Source organism: Mirounga leonina, unplaced genomic scaffold, assembly GCF_011800145.1.
Source record: "Mirounga leonina isolate KUSES-001 unplaced genomic scaffold, KU_Mleo_1.0 Mir_169, whole genome shotgun sequence".
Lineage (NCBI taxonomy): Eukaryota > Metazoa > Chordata > Mammalia > Carnivora > Phocidae > Mirounga > Mirounga leonina.
In genome coordinates this window covers 4,596,253-4,611,905 of record NW_023270431.1, presented here as the reverse complement: position 1 = coordinate 4,611,905, position 15,653 = coordinate 4,596,253, and the positions used below count along the sequence as shown (strand labels likewise).

General features: G+C 35.2%; 1 protein-coding gene across 1 annotated transcript; it reads right to left on the bottom strand.

The window, feature by feature from the left end:
- Positions 1–337: 337 nt before the first annotated feature.
- On the bottom strand, positions 338–11,720 carry LOC118017290 (60S ribosomal protein L21-like). Its single transcript, XM_035015109.1, has 2 exons — positions 11,549–11,720; positions 338–872 (listed from the first exon to the last, which is right to left on the bottom strand). The coding sequence occupies exons 1-2, from the start codon at positions 11,718–11,720 to the stop codon at positions 361–363; spliced, it is 684 nt and encodes a 227-aa protein (XP_034871000.1). The 3' UTR covers positions 338–360.
- Between the last annotated feature and the right edge of the window lie 3,933 nt (positions 11,721–15,653).

The window sequence follows — 15,653 nt, the reverse complement described above, 5'->3', positions numbered from 1 at the left end:
TTTGAAGAATTCAGAAACTCTGTCCTGGACCACAGAGCCCTCATGACCTGGTCCCTGTTCACTGATGTAATATCAACACTCAGTCACCAAGTTAGCCACTGCGTGCTTTCTTGGTTCCTCTCTGTTGGTGTTGATGGTCCTCCTGCCAACTCATCTGCCTGGGTTTCTCTTAACTCTTTTTTATTATTTGGTGTTCTCCTTTTTATTATGTATGTTTCACTTTAAATAACATCTCCTTTTTTTTTTTTTAGGACACGAAGTTTGCTTTAAATATTTTTTTGGGGGAAAGGACACCACACTTCTACTCAATTAAGAGAAACATTTTTACAGTCTTGAGGTCTTTTGTTTTCTTTACATTTATCATGCCATGAATTCATAGGGAATGGGTTCCAGCAATTCGGGCTCCTTTCCATTAGTTCTCACAAAGTGTGCTTCTCTGGGTGGGGCAGGCTGGCACTTCAGTTGAACCCAAGGACCTTTCTCTTTGGCTTCCTTCTTTTTCTGATCATTTTCCTTCACATGCTTCAGGAAGCTGTCTCGACTCTTTGAGTGTTTAATATGCTCAATGCGTTCATTAATTCTCTTGGCAAGAATCTTGCCCTTAACTTGTTTGTTTACAACAATGCCAACAGCATGCTGAGTAACATTGTAGACTCTTCCAGTTTTGCCATGGTAACATTTGTGGGGCATTCCTTTTTGAACAGTGCCCATTCCCTTGATGTCCACAATATCAACTTTCTTATGGATTCTCATGTATGTGGCCAAAGGAACAACTCCATGTTTTCTAAAATGTCTAGAGAACATATAGCGGGTACCTTTCCCCTTTCCTTTGTGTTCGTCATTTTGGTGAATTACTGGAAGATGGTGGTTCCCTTAAATAACATCTCCTAATAGAAGAGTTTGCAGAACTCTTTATCAGGAGTCTATACTCAGGCATGCTCTCTTATCACACCACCCTCTTTAATTCTCTGGATAGGATTTGTTCTAGCCCATATATTATCATGGGATATAGAAGGGCTATGGAAACAGAAATTTTGTCTGTTACTCCTGTATGCTCAGTCTTCAGTTAGTGTCTGGCATGTAGCAGAGACTTTGTGTGTGTACATGCCTATACACATATATATATGTATGTGTGTGTGTGTGTGTGTATCTATATCTGATGGAATAGATGAATGGTGAGTAGACATTTGGATCCAATTGTATCCAATGACATTGAAATGCCAGCTTTGAAGTACCTCATTGTATTTCATTCTATGATAAAAGGATTAAATCACCCAGAATATGCTTGTCTTATCTATTTTTTAAAGCAATGCATTTCTTAAAAACGTCTCATACAGACCTTGTAGAACCCTGTGGAGATAGACAGGCATTCACTGAGTCCTATTTAAAAACCTCTGCTCTGGCAAGGATACTCTGATCAGGCACAGCCACTTCCTCCAATGCTAGAAAGCTCAGCTGATATTAATATCAGTATGTTTTTTCTAAAAAGGGCCCAGATGCACTGCCTGGGGACCAGCTGCTTTTGCCCTCTATTTCTGATCCTTAGTTCTTTTGCTTTTCTTCTCCATATGTCAAAGTTTTCAAACCATTTGGAACCTTCCTCTCTACTTATATCCCATCATTGAGCAATTTTTACTTTGGACTTTCCAACAGCTTGATACAAGTAACCATCTATTAATATTGACCACCATCTGCAAAGCTTTAAATACAACTTAATGATGGTTGGAGTCTGCATTTTACTAAAAGAAAGGCAGCTAGTAATATCAAAACGCATGATAGGCGTTCTCAAGTATTTTGAAGCCTTATTGGTCTGGCCTCTCTCTTACAAACATTTCCTTTTCCTGTTTTAATGGTGTTCTCATTTAAGAGGAGTAAGACATTTTTCTCTCCCAACATTCTATTTGGTTTCCAATTCATTTTGATCATTCATCTGACAACACTTAGGATAGGAGACGTGAAAGTATACAATGAATCTACCCCTCTACAAGATTGCTTGTAACTCCCCCCAAATGCCCTACAAAACCTTCAACATTCAGAGAAATATTATTGCCTGTTATGAAAGAAACGGAGGCAAACTGGAGTTCTCCTAATTGGATTAGGTCATCTGATGGTCTACAGGACATGAAGTGATATCTGGTAGCAGCTTATGCTACTGCTTACCCTTCCGTGTAGCGATCACAATAACATTAAGGGTACGTACATGTAGAGGGAGCGAAAGAACATGAATACTATTCTTCCTTTCATTTTCTCTATCCTATTTGTATGATTTACTTCTTTATTTTTCCTCAGACTTGCACTGAATTTTATTTTAAAAAGTGAACATAGATGAAAAACGATCTCTTGGATTACAAAGTAGGGCAACGAGGTGAAAGGGAGTGGATGCAAGATACACAAAGTTATAAAACAGACAAGGGGATTATAAATGTATACTGTTTTCAACCTAAACGAAATCATTTGTCAGCAGGGGAAACTGTTTTGAGTGAAGATTATTTTCACCGCATATATGCAAAGTGTGCGTAGTAAGTCATTTAAATCAAGGTTATACATTGTCTTTAGGCAATTATTCTATTCTGCAGACGTCAAATGTAAAAAGCCAATTGTAAGCAGTTTTGAACCGTTATTTTGTTGTAATTATGCACTCCTCTGACAAAAGATAATGATTTATTTTACAAAGAAAATGCTGCAGGGTTACTTTGTGGAATTTATAGTGTAACAGGGAGAAATCATTAACCAAGCAGGTACACAGGAGAGGGGTGGATGCTAGTGTGCAGTGGGAAATGAGTCAGCTCATCTGAGGATTGATGTGTGCACTTTAAGATCTTTATAATCACATTAGACCTGCTTGTTAGCATTTGGGCACAATATTCACCCACGATGAAATTTTTGGCTTTCTCTGCCCAATGAGATGAGCTCTAGAAAAAGAGACAGGTAGTACTATTTTTTTTTGGTGGTGGTACTATTTTTTTAAGGCTGTTTGGGAGATGACCCTAAATCTGAGGAGGCTAGGAAGGGGTAAGAGAAGAGATGATATAACAAATTCAGGCCCAAACTGAAAAGATGGTTGAGTCTTGGTCAGTGTGAGCTGTTCACATTGTGGACACACCGGGGCATTCCTGTGGAGAGGCATGTTTTCAAAAAGCCTGTTGGGCTGGGAGTTTATGCATGAAGTTCTCAGAAGTCACAGCACAACAGAGAACCCTCCTGCTGATTTTTTTTTTTAACCAGATTTGTAGCTTAGATCAGCTAACAGTTTTTTAATCATTGAAAGAATACTTTAAAAATTAATAACTTAATAGTGACATCATAATCTTTCACTTTTAATGTTTATTTTATGCTGTGTAGCACATGCTTTTACATTAGCCAGAGGAGCCATGAGGAAGGTATGATTACAAGAATAACAATTGCAGACATACCCTTCGTCTAACTCTTTGTCCAAGTTGTGCCAAGCAGAATGGGATTCCAACTTCTTCTCCTAGCTTCTCCCATTTTCTGACAGGGAGCTAGGTTTCTGATAGGTTCTCTTTAGCAGGTTTTGATATTAACCTCTGTAACCTGTGGGCATCAATTTCTTTCATTATGTCACTGCCAAGCTCTGCTCCATGTTCCCTTTATGTGGCCCAATCATGGGACATTTATTTTGTTTTCACAGAGTTATGACCTCTTTCATAATTACTGGTAGTGATCTTCCTACCTTTGTCACGAATCATGTTTCTCTCACTAAAACAAACAGGTTTCATTTCCATGCTTCCTAGTACTATGCTTGGGCTTCCTATAATGGAAATGGAAGTTCTTGATTTTTTAAGTAATATTCTTAATGTTATAGCATTTATATTTATCCATTTTTTTCAGTTCCATATAGCTCTTATTTTTGAGAAACTTATGTCCAGTTGTCTCAGACTTGGATAGAAAGATAAAACAAGTTTAACCTAAAATTATTCTTCTCCCAAAATCAACTCATGCCCACTGAGTCTTTTCTGCTCCAGTGAACTCATTTTTTACTCATGACAATAAAGGAGCTTCAATCCCCTATGCCCCCGACTCGTGATATCTAAACCTGGCATCCTGGGACCTGAGAATCAAATCTAAATCTCCCTTTCCTATTTTCCCTCTGGAGACCTTCTAGACCTCTTTGCAAACATAACCCTTGCCTCTGCTCTGTTTTGCCAGTTATCACAGTGTATATGTGGATTCTCCTTCCCCTCTGCTTCCCAGGCCTAGACTTTATTAAAGATATTTGCATTTTAATCTAGATACCATATAATTTGCTGTTTAAAACATTTTTTGGTGAAAACTTGTTAGGAGAAGAAAGTTTTAATCTTGAAAATATGTATACAGTGAAAATTAGTCTTCAAACTGAAGAAAATTGATAGCTTATTCTTTGTTTTCAATTCTTCAGCAAACTATAACAAATTTTGGTGGATTTAAAAAAATAGCAAGTTGGTTCTTATCAAAGAGCTCACAAGTTAGTCGGGGAGAGAGTACTTATCAAAAAAAAAAAAAAAAAAAAAAGAAGAAGATGGCAGATAATGACAAATGACCCAGCAGGGGAATAGATCCCATGGTTGAGAATCATACAAAAAGATTTATATTGAGAAGAATTGGAAAAGGCATAGTGAATGTTATCTCGTTTTAAGAAGATATGAAGAATTTGTAAAAATTCAAAAGGCTGCTGTAAGTGATGGACCTCGGGGTGTGTGTAATATGCTGAGCGAGAATGGGGGATAGAAGTTGGTCAGCGCATTGGGGAATGGTTTGGGGACGTCTAGGTCAGAGAACCTGTGGTGGCAATCCAGTACAGTGACTGAGACAATGGATTTGAAGGTGGACATTTTTGAGCTTCACCCTTAGCTTTCCTACTATTTGCTGTGTGCCATTAATCAAGTTACTTAACACCTTTGTTAGAGTTTTCTCTCAGTGGAATGGGACTAATGATAGAAATGATTTATAGTTAGGAAGCTGGAGCTACGCAGATAGCTCAGTAAATAGGTAGGTAGATGAAAGTGCATAGAAGGATGACAAAGGAGGATGGCGGTGGAAATCAGGATTTAGAACTTCATGCATGGGCATGTAAAATTCAACTTTGCTTATACGAACTGGTTAGTTCTACCCATGAAGCAATTATTTAAATTAATTAAATTTAGAGAAATTAATTTATGTTTATTAGGTACCAATTTGACAATGAATCTCTGACCTTGAAAATTAAAAGATGAGCAGTAATGACTACCATTTATTTTCAGGGCCCTGACATTTCATTAGATTCTGTATAATACTAGTACATTCAAATACAATAAAGTAGTAAAGATAGGGCAATTGAATGAGATATTTCTTAGTAAATGTAATTGTTTTTTAATAATGCATTATAATATGTAATAATATTTGTATAGGCAATATATTAATATAATAATATATTTTTATAATAGTATATTCCTTAAATCTACAAAATTATTCTTTCCCAATTGGGTTTATAAATATATGGGAACAATATCTGCCCTTAACTCATGCAGGCCACAATTCACTTATTTACAGTATTAATTTGTGGAAAGGCTCATTTACCTAATTGACTCTGCAAAGGCAAACTTCAACACAGCTTTCCCAAATCATCACATGTTATAGTAGTTAATGATATTTCATCTATCCACTCAGTATACCAGGTAAAAAAGTGACTTTTTTTTAACTAGGATGATTCAGATGATTATGTTAATTTTTCCATATTTTTCTATTTATTAATAAATCATTAAGGTTTTTTAAAGTGTGGGCGGAAACCATGCATTTATTCTAATAGGGACAGGTAATAAGTTGAATATATCTGGGTGATTTAGGCTGGTTATATGACTATTTAATAGTGTGCACATGATTACATTTACAAAGGTGTATTACCAATGAAAATTCCATGACATTGCAAATCAATTCATAGAATTATTAGAAACATTCAAATATGCTATTTTAGAATGACAACTTATTTCTGTTTTTTGTTTGTTCGTTTTTCTCAGGTACAGTTCTAATCTTTAAAAAAACACACTGAGATGCCTCGGTGTCTTTGTACATTGTTCCTCAGGAAGTATTCAGAACAGGAAATAACCACACAGTGCTAATACAAATTTCCTTATTATTTCTGCAACTCACTTCAAATTAAACTAACTTTGATAATAATAATATAGTCCCTGGACAATTTGCACAGTTCATTTTCTTATATTTATATTAATGTGAATTCTAAATAAGTAACCAAATTCTTTTATTTTTTTAAAGATTTTATTTATTTATTTGAGAGAGAGAATGAGATAGAGAGAGCATGAGAGGGGGGAGGGTCAGAGGGAGAAGCAGTCTCCCTGCTCAGCAGGGAGCCCGATGTGGGACTCGATCCCAGGACTCTGGGATCATGACCTGAGCTGAAGGCAGTCACTTAACCAACTGAGCCACCCAGGCGCCCCTCCAAATTCTAACAAATAGAAGGAGTATAGCTCATCCTCCTGTCTTCTAGTTTACTGCCCCCCCCACCCTGTGACGCTTGGCACAGGGTCCCCTTGTTCACTGATGCCCTCTTTTTCTTGCCTGTCACCTGACTTCTGGTATAACCATGGTAACAACTGCTCTCTTCAAAGGGGCTGTATTGTAATTTATACATATTTCAGGCATGTTTTTAAAGATTGTTTGCTTATGAGTTCTTACATTGAGTATTCTATATATGTGTCTTAACTCAAGCCTTATGTATATGTAAGTTCATATATCTCTGTGTGTACATATGTTTTTACATTATATATTTATATTATGTATAACATATAAATTATATTTGTATTATGTATAATATATGTAAATTTATATTATATACAAATATACAATATACTATATATAAACCCCTATACATGTTGGCAATAATGTTGGGTATATGTTCAGAAATAAAATATTCTAGTGAATTATTACTTAATTAAATAGAAATTATGCTTTATTGCTACCCTACAACCCAGCAATTGCACTACTGGGTATTTACCCCAAAGATACAGATGTAGTGAAATGAAGGGGCACCTGCACCCCGATGTTCATAGCAGCGGTGTCCACAATAGCCAAACTGTGGAAGGAGCGAGATGCCCTTCAACAGATGAATGGATAAAGAAGATGTGGTCCGGGCGCCTGGGTGGCTCAGTTGGTTAAGCGACTGCCTTCGGCTCAGGTCGTGATCCTGGAGTCCCGGGATCGAGTCCCGCATCGGGCTCCCTGCTCGGCGGGGAGTCTGCTTCTCCCTCTCCCACTCCCCGTTTGTGTTCCCTCTCTCGCTGTGTCTTTCTCTGTCAAATAAATAAATAAAATCTTTAAAAAAAAAAAAAGATGTGGTCCATATATACAATGGAATATTACTCAGCCATCAAAAAGGATGAATACCTACCATTTACATTGACATGGATGGAACTGGAGGGTATTATGCTAAGTGAAATAAGTCGATCAGAGAAAGACAATTATCATATGGTTTCACTCATATGTGGAGCATAAGGAATAGCATGGAAGACCACCGGGGAAGGGAGGGAAAACTGAATGGGAAGAAACAAAGAGGGAGACAAACCATGAGACAAACCCCTTGCAGAAGGGGAGGTGGGTGGGGGGATGGGGTAACTAGGTGTTGGGCATTAAGGAGGGCACAGGATGTGATGAGCACTGGGTGTTATACGCAACTGAAGAATCACTGAACACTACATTTGAAACTAATGATGAACTATATGTTGGCTAATTGAATTTAAATAAAAAAAAGAAATTATGCTTTATTATTACGATTATTTTTTCTTAATATCCTTCATCTATTTCACCCATCTCCCACTACCTCCCCTCTGGCAAGCACCATTTTACTCTTTGAGTTAGAGTCTGTTTTTTGTTACTCTTTTTTTCCCCTTGTTTATTTATTTCCTAAATTCCACATATTAATTAAATCATATGGTATTTGTCTTACTCTGACTTATTCACATAGCATTATACCCTCTAGGTCCATCCATGTTGTTGCAAATGGCAAGATCGCATTCTTTTTTTAATGGCTAAGTAATAGTCCATTGTGTATGTGCATATATATTTTACAAGATATATGTATATATGTATATATCTCACATCTTCTTTATCCATTCATCAGTGGATGGACACTTGGGTTGCTTCCATATCTTATAAATAATGATGCAATAAACATATGAGTGCATATATTTTTGAGTTAGTGTTTTTATTTTCTTTGAATAAATACCCAGTAGTGGAATTATTGGATCATATGGTAATTCTATTTTTAATTTTTTGAGGAACTTCCATACTGTTTTCCACAGTGGCTGCACCAATTTGCATTCCCACCAATAGTGCATGAAAGTTCCTTTCTCTCCACGTCCTGGCCAGCCCTTATTAGTTCTTGTATTTTTGTTTCTAGACATTCTGACAGTTGTCAGGTGATATCTCATTGTGGTTTTGATTTGCATTTCCCTGGTAATTAGTGATGTTGAGCATATTTTCATGTGTCTGTAGGCTATTTGTATGTCATCTTTGAGAAAATGTCTATTCAGTTCCTCTGCCTATTTTTTTAAATCATATTTAAATAGTCCTCTGCCTGTTTTATCTCTCTCTCTTTCTATCTGGTGTGTGTGTGTGTGTGTGTGTGTGTGTTCAGTTGTATAAGTTCTTTATATATTTTGGCTATTAACCCCTTATTGGATATATAATTTGCAAGTAGGTTGCCTTGTCATTTGCTGATGTTTTTCTTCACCATACAAAAGATTTTTATTTTGGTGTAGTCCCAATAGTTTATTTTTGCTTTTGTTTCCCTTGCTTGAGGAGACATATCTAGAAAAATATTTCTGCTGCCACTGTCAAAGAAATTACTGCCTATGGTTTCTTCTAGGAGTCTTATGGCTTCAGGTCTCACATTTAGATCTTTACTCCATTTTATTTTTGTGTATGGTGTAAGAAAGTGGTCCAGTTTCATATTTTTGCATGTAGCTGTCTAGTTTTCCCAGCACCATTTGCCATTTGTTGAAGAGACGGTCTTTTATTCATTGTATACTCTTGCCTCCTTTATTATAGATGAATTAACTATGTAACAGTGGGTTTATTTTTGAGCTCTCTATTCCGTCGCATTGATCTATTTTTGTGCTAGTTCCATACTGTTTTGATTACTACAGCTTTGTAGTATATTATGAAATCTGGGATTGAGATAACTCCAGTTCCTCTTTCTCAAGATTGCTTTAGCTATTTGGGGTCTTTTGTGGTTCCATGCAAATTTTAGCATTATTTATTCTGGTTCTTTGAAAAATGTTGTTGGTATTCTGATAGGAATTGCATTAAATCTGTAGATTGCTTTGGATAGTATGGACATTTTAACAACATTGTTTCTTCTAATTTATTAATATCTAATATCTTTTTATTTGTGTCATCTTCAATTTATTTCATCAGTTTTTTTTTCTTCAAGTTTTTATTTAAATTCCAGCTGGTTAACATACAGTGTAGTATTCGTCTCAGGTGTAGAATTTAGTGTTCATCATTTACAACACCCAGTGCTCATCACTACTAGTGCCCTTCTTAACCCATCCCCCACTTAACCCATCCCCCTTCCCACCTCCCCTCCAGTAACCCTCAGTTTGTTCTCTGTAGTTTAGAGTCTGTTTCCTGGTTTGCCTCTCTCTCTCTTTCTCTCTTTTTTTCATATGTTCATCTGTTTTGTTTCTTAAATTCCACATATGAGTGAAATCATACGGCATTGTCTTTCTCTGACTGACTTATTTCGCTTAGCATAATATTCTCTAGCTTCATCCACTTCATTGCAAATGACAAGATTTCATTTTTCTCGTGGCTGAGTAATATTCCATTTTATATAGATACCAACACTTTATCCATTCATCATTTGATGGACATTTGGGTTCTTTCCACAATTTGGTTATTATTGATAATGCTGCTATAAACATCGGGGTGCATGTTGCACTTCGAATTAGTATTTTTGTATACTTTGGGTAAGTAGCTAGTAGTGCCATTGTAGGATTGTAGGGTAATTCTATTTTTGAACTTTCTGAGGCACCTCCACACTGTTTTCCACAGTGACTGCACCAGTTTGCATCCCCACCAGCAGTGTAAGAGGGTTCCTGCTTCTCCACATCCTCACCAACACCTGTTGTTTCCTGTGTTAATTTTAGCAATTCTGACTGGTGTGAGGTGATATCTCATTGTACTTTTGATTTGTATGTCCCTGATGATAAGTGATTTTGAGCATCTTTTCAAGTGTCTGTTGGACATCTGGATATCTTCTTTGGAAAAATGTCTGTTCCTGTCTTCTGCCCATTTTTAAATTGGATTATTCATTTTTTAGGTGTTGAGTTTTATAAGTTCTTTTTCTTTTTTTTTTTTGAGTGTTGTAAGTTCTTTATATATTTTGGGTACTAACCTTTTATGAGATATGCCATTTGCAAATATTTTCTCCTATTCCACAGGTTGCCTTTCAGTTTTGTTGATTCTTTCCTTTGCTTTGCAGAAGCTTTTTATTTTTTTTTGGAGTCCCAATAGTTCATTTTTGCTTTTGTTTCCCTTGCCTCAGGAGACATACCTAGAAAGAAGTTGCTACAGCTGATGTCAAAGAGGTTACTGCCTTTGTTCTCCTCTAGGATTTTTATGGTTTCAGGTCTCACATTTAGATCTTTAATCCATTTTGAATTTATTTTTTTGTTTGATGTAAGAAAGTGGCCCAGTTTCATTCTTTTCATGTTGCTGTCCAGTTTTCCCAACACCTTTTGTTGAAAAGACTGTCTTTTTCCCATTGGATATTCTTTCCTGCTTTGTCGAGGATTAATTGACCATATAGTTATGGGAAAACAATTCCTTTTTTATATTTTTTAACGTAACTCTGTTTTCGGTGTGGAAGGAGTGGCTAGAGTAGATGAATGTGGAAACCCGTTAGAAGACCATTAAATAGCTGATAATTGGCCAAGCAGGGAAATAATCCAGCTTTTAAACTCTGAAAGAAGAAAGTACAGTAATTATTTCTTATTGTTGGCCACATCCACAGCCAATTTTAGTCACTGTAATAGTGACTGAGCTGCAACCGTCATCTATGTTACTACATTCGCTACATCACTCCTACAATTACTATGTTGCTACTGCCCTCAAATTGGTCTTTCTGACTTTAGCCTTGCCTGCTGGAAGACAGTCCATGCTGCTGCAGCCAGAGTGATTACTCTAGAATGTGAACAGGATCATGACATTCCCTGATGGTAAACCTTTCCAGGGCTGCCCACTGATCTCAAAAGTCCAAACTCTTGAAGTGCCACAGAAGGGGTATTCAAGCCCATTTGTGCCTAGCTTTTATTTTCCATGTCAGATTAAATATTATCCACTCATATCAAACTGGGATGCAGCCAGAATGAAGAATTTCATTCCCACAGAGAAGCCACACACACTTTTATGTCTGGGACATTAGATGTGATCTTCAGTCTACATCCAACACCTCTGATGACAAATCTCATTGTCCCACTCTAACCCCCATCACACATGGAAACATATTTTGCCTGGGTCATGGTCTCCAACATTCACATCACAGGGTTTACATTACCTGTCAACTCTTCTAGAAAGATTTCCCAGTCCAGGATTGATGGTCTTCTGTCATTGCAGTTATCATTATTTAATTCCATTGCTTGCTTACTTTGGCAAACTGCCTCTTGATTTTCTGTAAGGAGGACTATTACTTTCTTGTTCCCAGTTGTATTTCCAGAGCCAAGCACCATAGTAAGTGCTTGAAAAATACTTGTTCAGTTAATAAGAATGAAGACTGAATGTTTGAATAAATGAACAGATTTAGGTGTTTTAGGTATCTTCCCCCACAACAGTATTCAATCAAAACTTTGTCACTTAGGAACTATATAGTCACCACAAATGACTTATTCAGTTTCTCAGACAATCACCTCATGGTTGGTGGCTGAAACAGGTGTGAGTTCTCATTGGCTTTAATTTTTTCCCTAATGAATCTATGGAGATAAAAGCAAAAGTATTTTTTTTTTATCATGGGTCCATATACAATCTGCAAAGGTATGAAAAAAATAAGCACAAGGGATTTCCTGGCCCATGGCTTATGTTCTTGCTGTTTAATTTCATTTCTAGCTGAGATAAATATTGAGGTTTCTGCTTTACAAAATTTTGGCTCAGGATTAGTTTTCAGAAGATTGCTGGTTCTGCTTAGGATATGCTCATCTTCTCCTGGGATGTTTGGGTAAAATCTAGGGATTATTCAGTCCAAGCATCTAATCCCACTTGCTGACTATTTCAACACTCTAGTCAGTATCATGTTTCCTGGATCTTGCGACATAATTCGGCTATGATAGATTCTATTGGTTCTTGATATTGACATTGTCCTCTGATGCTTTCAGAAACCCCTGATGCTCCCTTGGAATATCTGAAAACAAATCTAATAGCTTGTCAAGGGAACCTGACTGGACCCTGAGGTCAGATTGAGATATAATTAGGAAAAAATAAATAGATGAACCTTAATTATCTGAATAGTTCAATGCCCCTTGCCTATTATTCATAGGCCACTGTCTGCTCATTTCAGCTTTGGTCTTAGGTTTATTCTGTTAATCTACATCTTTAAAAACTGCAGATTTTAGAATTGTGTGATTTTTAGCTTTGCCCCCTTAAAAATACATATCTTTCTTTCTTATCTTCATATAATTAGATTTTCTTCACCTATTTTTCCTGTAAGGCTATTGCTTTTGTGGTAAAGATAACAGAAAGGGATAACTCATTTTTATTTATATTTACATAATGCAACAATTTATTTTGAAATTCTTAGTCATAAAATGTGGTCCAAAAGTGTTTCATGAACAAAGTATTGGAAGGTTTATCTATAATAGAAAACAGAGGGAGTATTTAAATAATATGAATAAGTTTTCTCATTACATATGACCTCATTCTGAATTAATTTCCTGATTTATTTTGATTTAGACAAATTCTCCACACATGAAATATTTGTAGAGTTTAAGATGTGAATAAACTCTGAATAATTTGTTCTGTAAAGCTGCACCTTCAAAGAAAGTACTAATTATTCATTAACATGGATGTGTTTTGATATAACTTCTTATAAACTTGAAATAATTCTTAAGCAGTAAAATCTATAATTTTCTTCTATGTGGAAAATATCTCAACATTGCAACGTTAGTGGAATATGGTACCAATTTAAAGGCATTTCTGACAGAGTAGGTGCTCTATATATGGTGGCTAATTTTAATGCCTCACAATATTTTACAGTAACAGTTCATAGAATTGTGATTAAATTAAACTATTTTTGTTAATTTGTTGAATGTGTATACTTTTGTTTTAGAAAAATAAATATTTAATAATATTTTAATTGAAAATACCAGTTATTTATCTACCACAGATAATTTAAATTTAAGGAAGAAAATGAGACTCATTTATTCTCCTGCTACCCAGTAATTATTACTTTTAACGTGGTGACATATTTCTCTTCTTTTTATATTTAACATAATTAATATTTACTTTAAAAAAAACAACTCTTTGTATCTTTGCAGTAGATGAACTTTAGAATCAGTATTTCAGTTTCCCACAGAGATTTTTTTTAAGTGTTTATTTTTAATTCCAGGTAGTTAGCATACAGTATTATATTAGTTTCAGGTGTATGATATAGTAATTCAACAGTTCCATCCACAGAGATTTTGATTGGGAAGACATTAATTTAAAAGTTAATTTGGGAAGAGATGATATCTTACATTATTTGTTCTTCCCTTTCTAGGACATGATGTATCTTCCCATTTTTTTTCTCAAATTCTTTTTTAGGCCCATATGTCAAGAGCAAGAATTACTTTTTTACATAGGCCTTAAACACATCTTTTTGTACCAAACCCTGTCCCCCCCACACACATTTCTTGAATTAATTCATTGACTTTTTTTGTTGTATTTGTTTTAAGTATTTCTATCTGTATACCTAGCTCTACTTCCTAATTCATCTTGCTTTTATTTTTTGTTTGATTAACTTCAAAATCATATCACATAAAGACAATAGTTTTACCTCAGTCTTTACAAATTTTAGAACTCATTTATTTTTCTTACATTATTGATTAAATGGTGGTGTTAAAAAACAATGTTGAAAAATAGAAGTGATAGCAGATATCTTTGTTTTATTCCAAATTTCCAAATATTAGACTCAAAACTATTAGAAAATTGGAAACTATTAAAATGTAAGAAAATATTTCCAATATTTGTTGTAGACATCTTTATCACATTAAGGAAATTTTCTTCTATTTGTAGCTTACTGTGATAATTTTTTATTCCGTAATGAGCCTTGAAAAATTATTTAAAAATTTAATATGTTGGAAGATGATTAAATACATATATATTTTTTTACTCATTTAATCTAGACAAATAATAAATACTTATATTTTTAAATGATGAAACCTTCTTAAGTTCTTTGGTAAATCCGTTGGTCACAATGTGCTATTTTTCTAACACACTATTGAATGTGGTCTATGAATTAGTTAAAATAATTTAGGCTGAAAGTATCTACAAATTCTAATTCAAATTGATTCAGAGAAAAAGGGAAATTTATTAGCTCACGAAACAAGAAGTCCAAGTAGGGCATGCTAATATTTGGGTGAGTTCAGAGATCAATAATATTAAGAACTCAGGTTATTTTCATTTCCCAGCTGTGCTATCCTCAATGTGGTTGTATATGTCATTTTAATAGCTAAATTCCATTCTATTCCATGGATGAACTAGAATTTATTTAATCATTAGCTTTGAAATCATAGATTTGAAATTATATACTTAGATTATTCAAATAATTTACCCTTATGAATGACATTGAGAAAAATGTAGACTAGTCTTTTTTGCACTGTATGTTTTTGTATTTAAGTTAGAGAAGTGGCAGTCCAGGAGCAAAAGATACAAGCAATTTAAGGCTCTGATCTAGAAACAGTCTTATACCTCCAGCAGCTGTGTATGAGAGTGCCTGGCCTACTGCACACTATCTCATCCCTGTTACCGGCATTGAGCGTTGTCATTAAAAAGGAAAAAGAGAACAAAACAAAAACCTGTGGTTATGAGAATATGTATATGTATATGCTAATTAGATAATTTCCACTAACATGAGATCATGTCCATTCTGCATTATTTATCCCATAGTACTTACAGTGGTTCAGAAATTTCATCTGCTTTCATTATTTAGGGAAAAATCGTTTTGGTGAACAGGGAGCATTGAACTAATATTTTGGTGATTCACATTCTTGCAATTCAATTCCCCTTTATTTACTATGTTATAAAAACAACAAAAAAATTAATGTAAAGTGTGCGTAGTCCTTCCCACCTTCTAAACAGTGACCAACATTTCCTGTGTAAAGGCCTGAATAGAAAGGGATGGAGTTCAAATGGTCTGTGATTTACAATGCTTTGACTTAATGATTTTTTTTACTTTATGAGGGTGCAGAAATGATACACATTCAGTAGATACTGTACTTTGAATTCTGAATTTTAATCTTTTCCCAGGCTCGCGATATGTAATACGATATTCTCCTGTGTTGCTGGGCAATGGCAGTGAGCCCAGCTCCCAGTTAGCCACAAGATCAGGAGGGTGAACAAGTGTAAGGAAAGGATTTGATGTATGTTGAAATTATTTTTGAATGCATAGGTTATGTTTTATGGTCCACAGCACT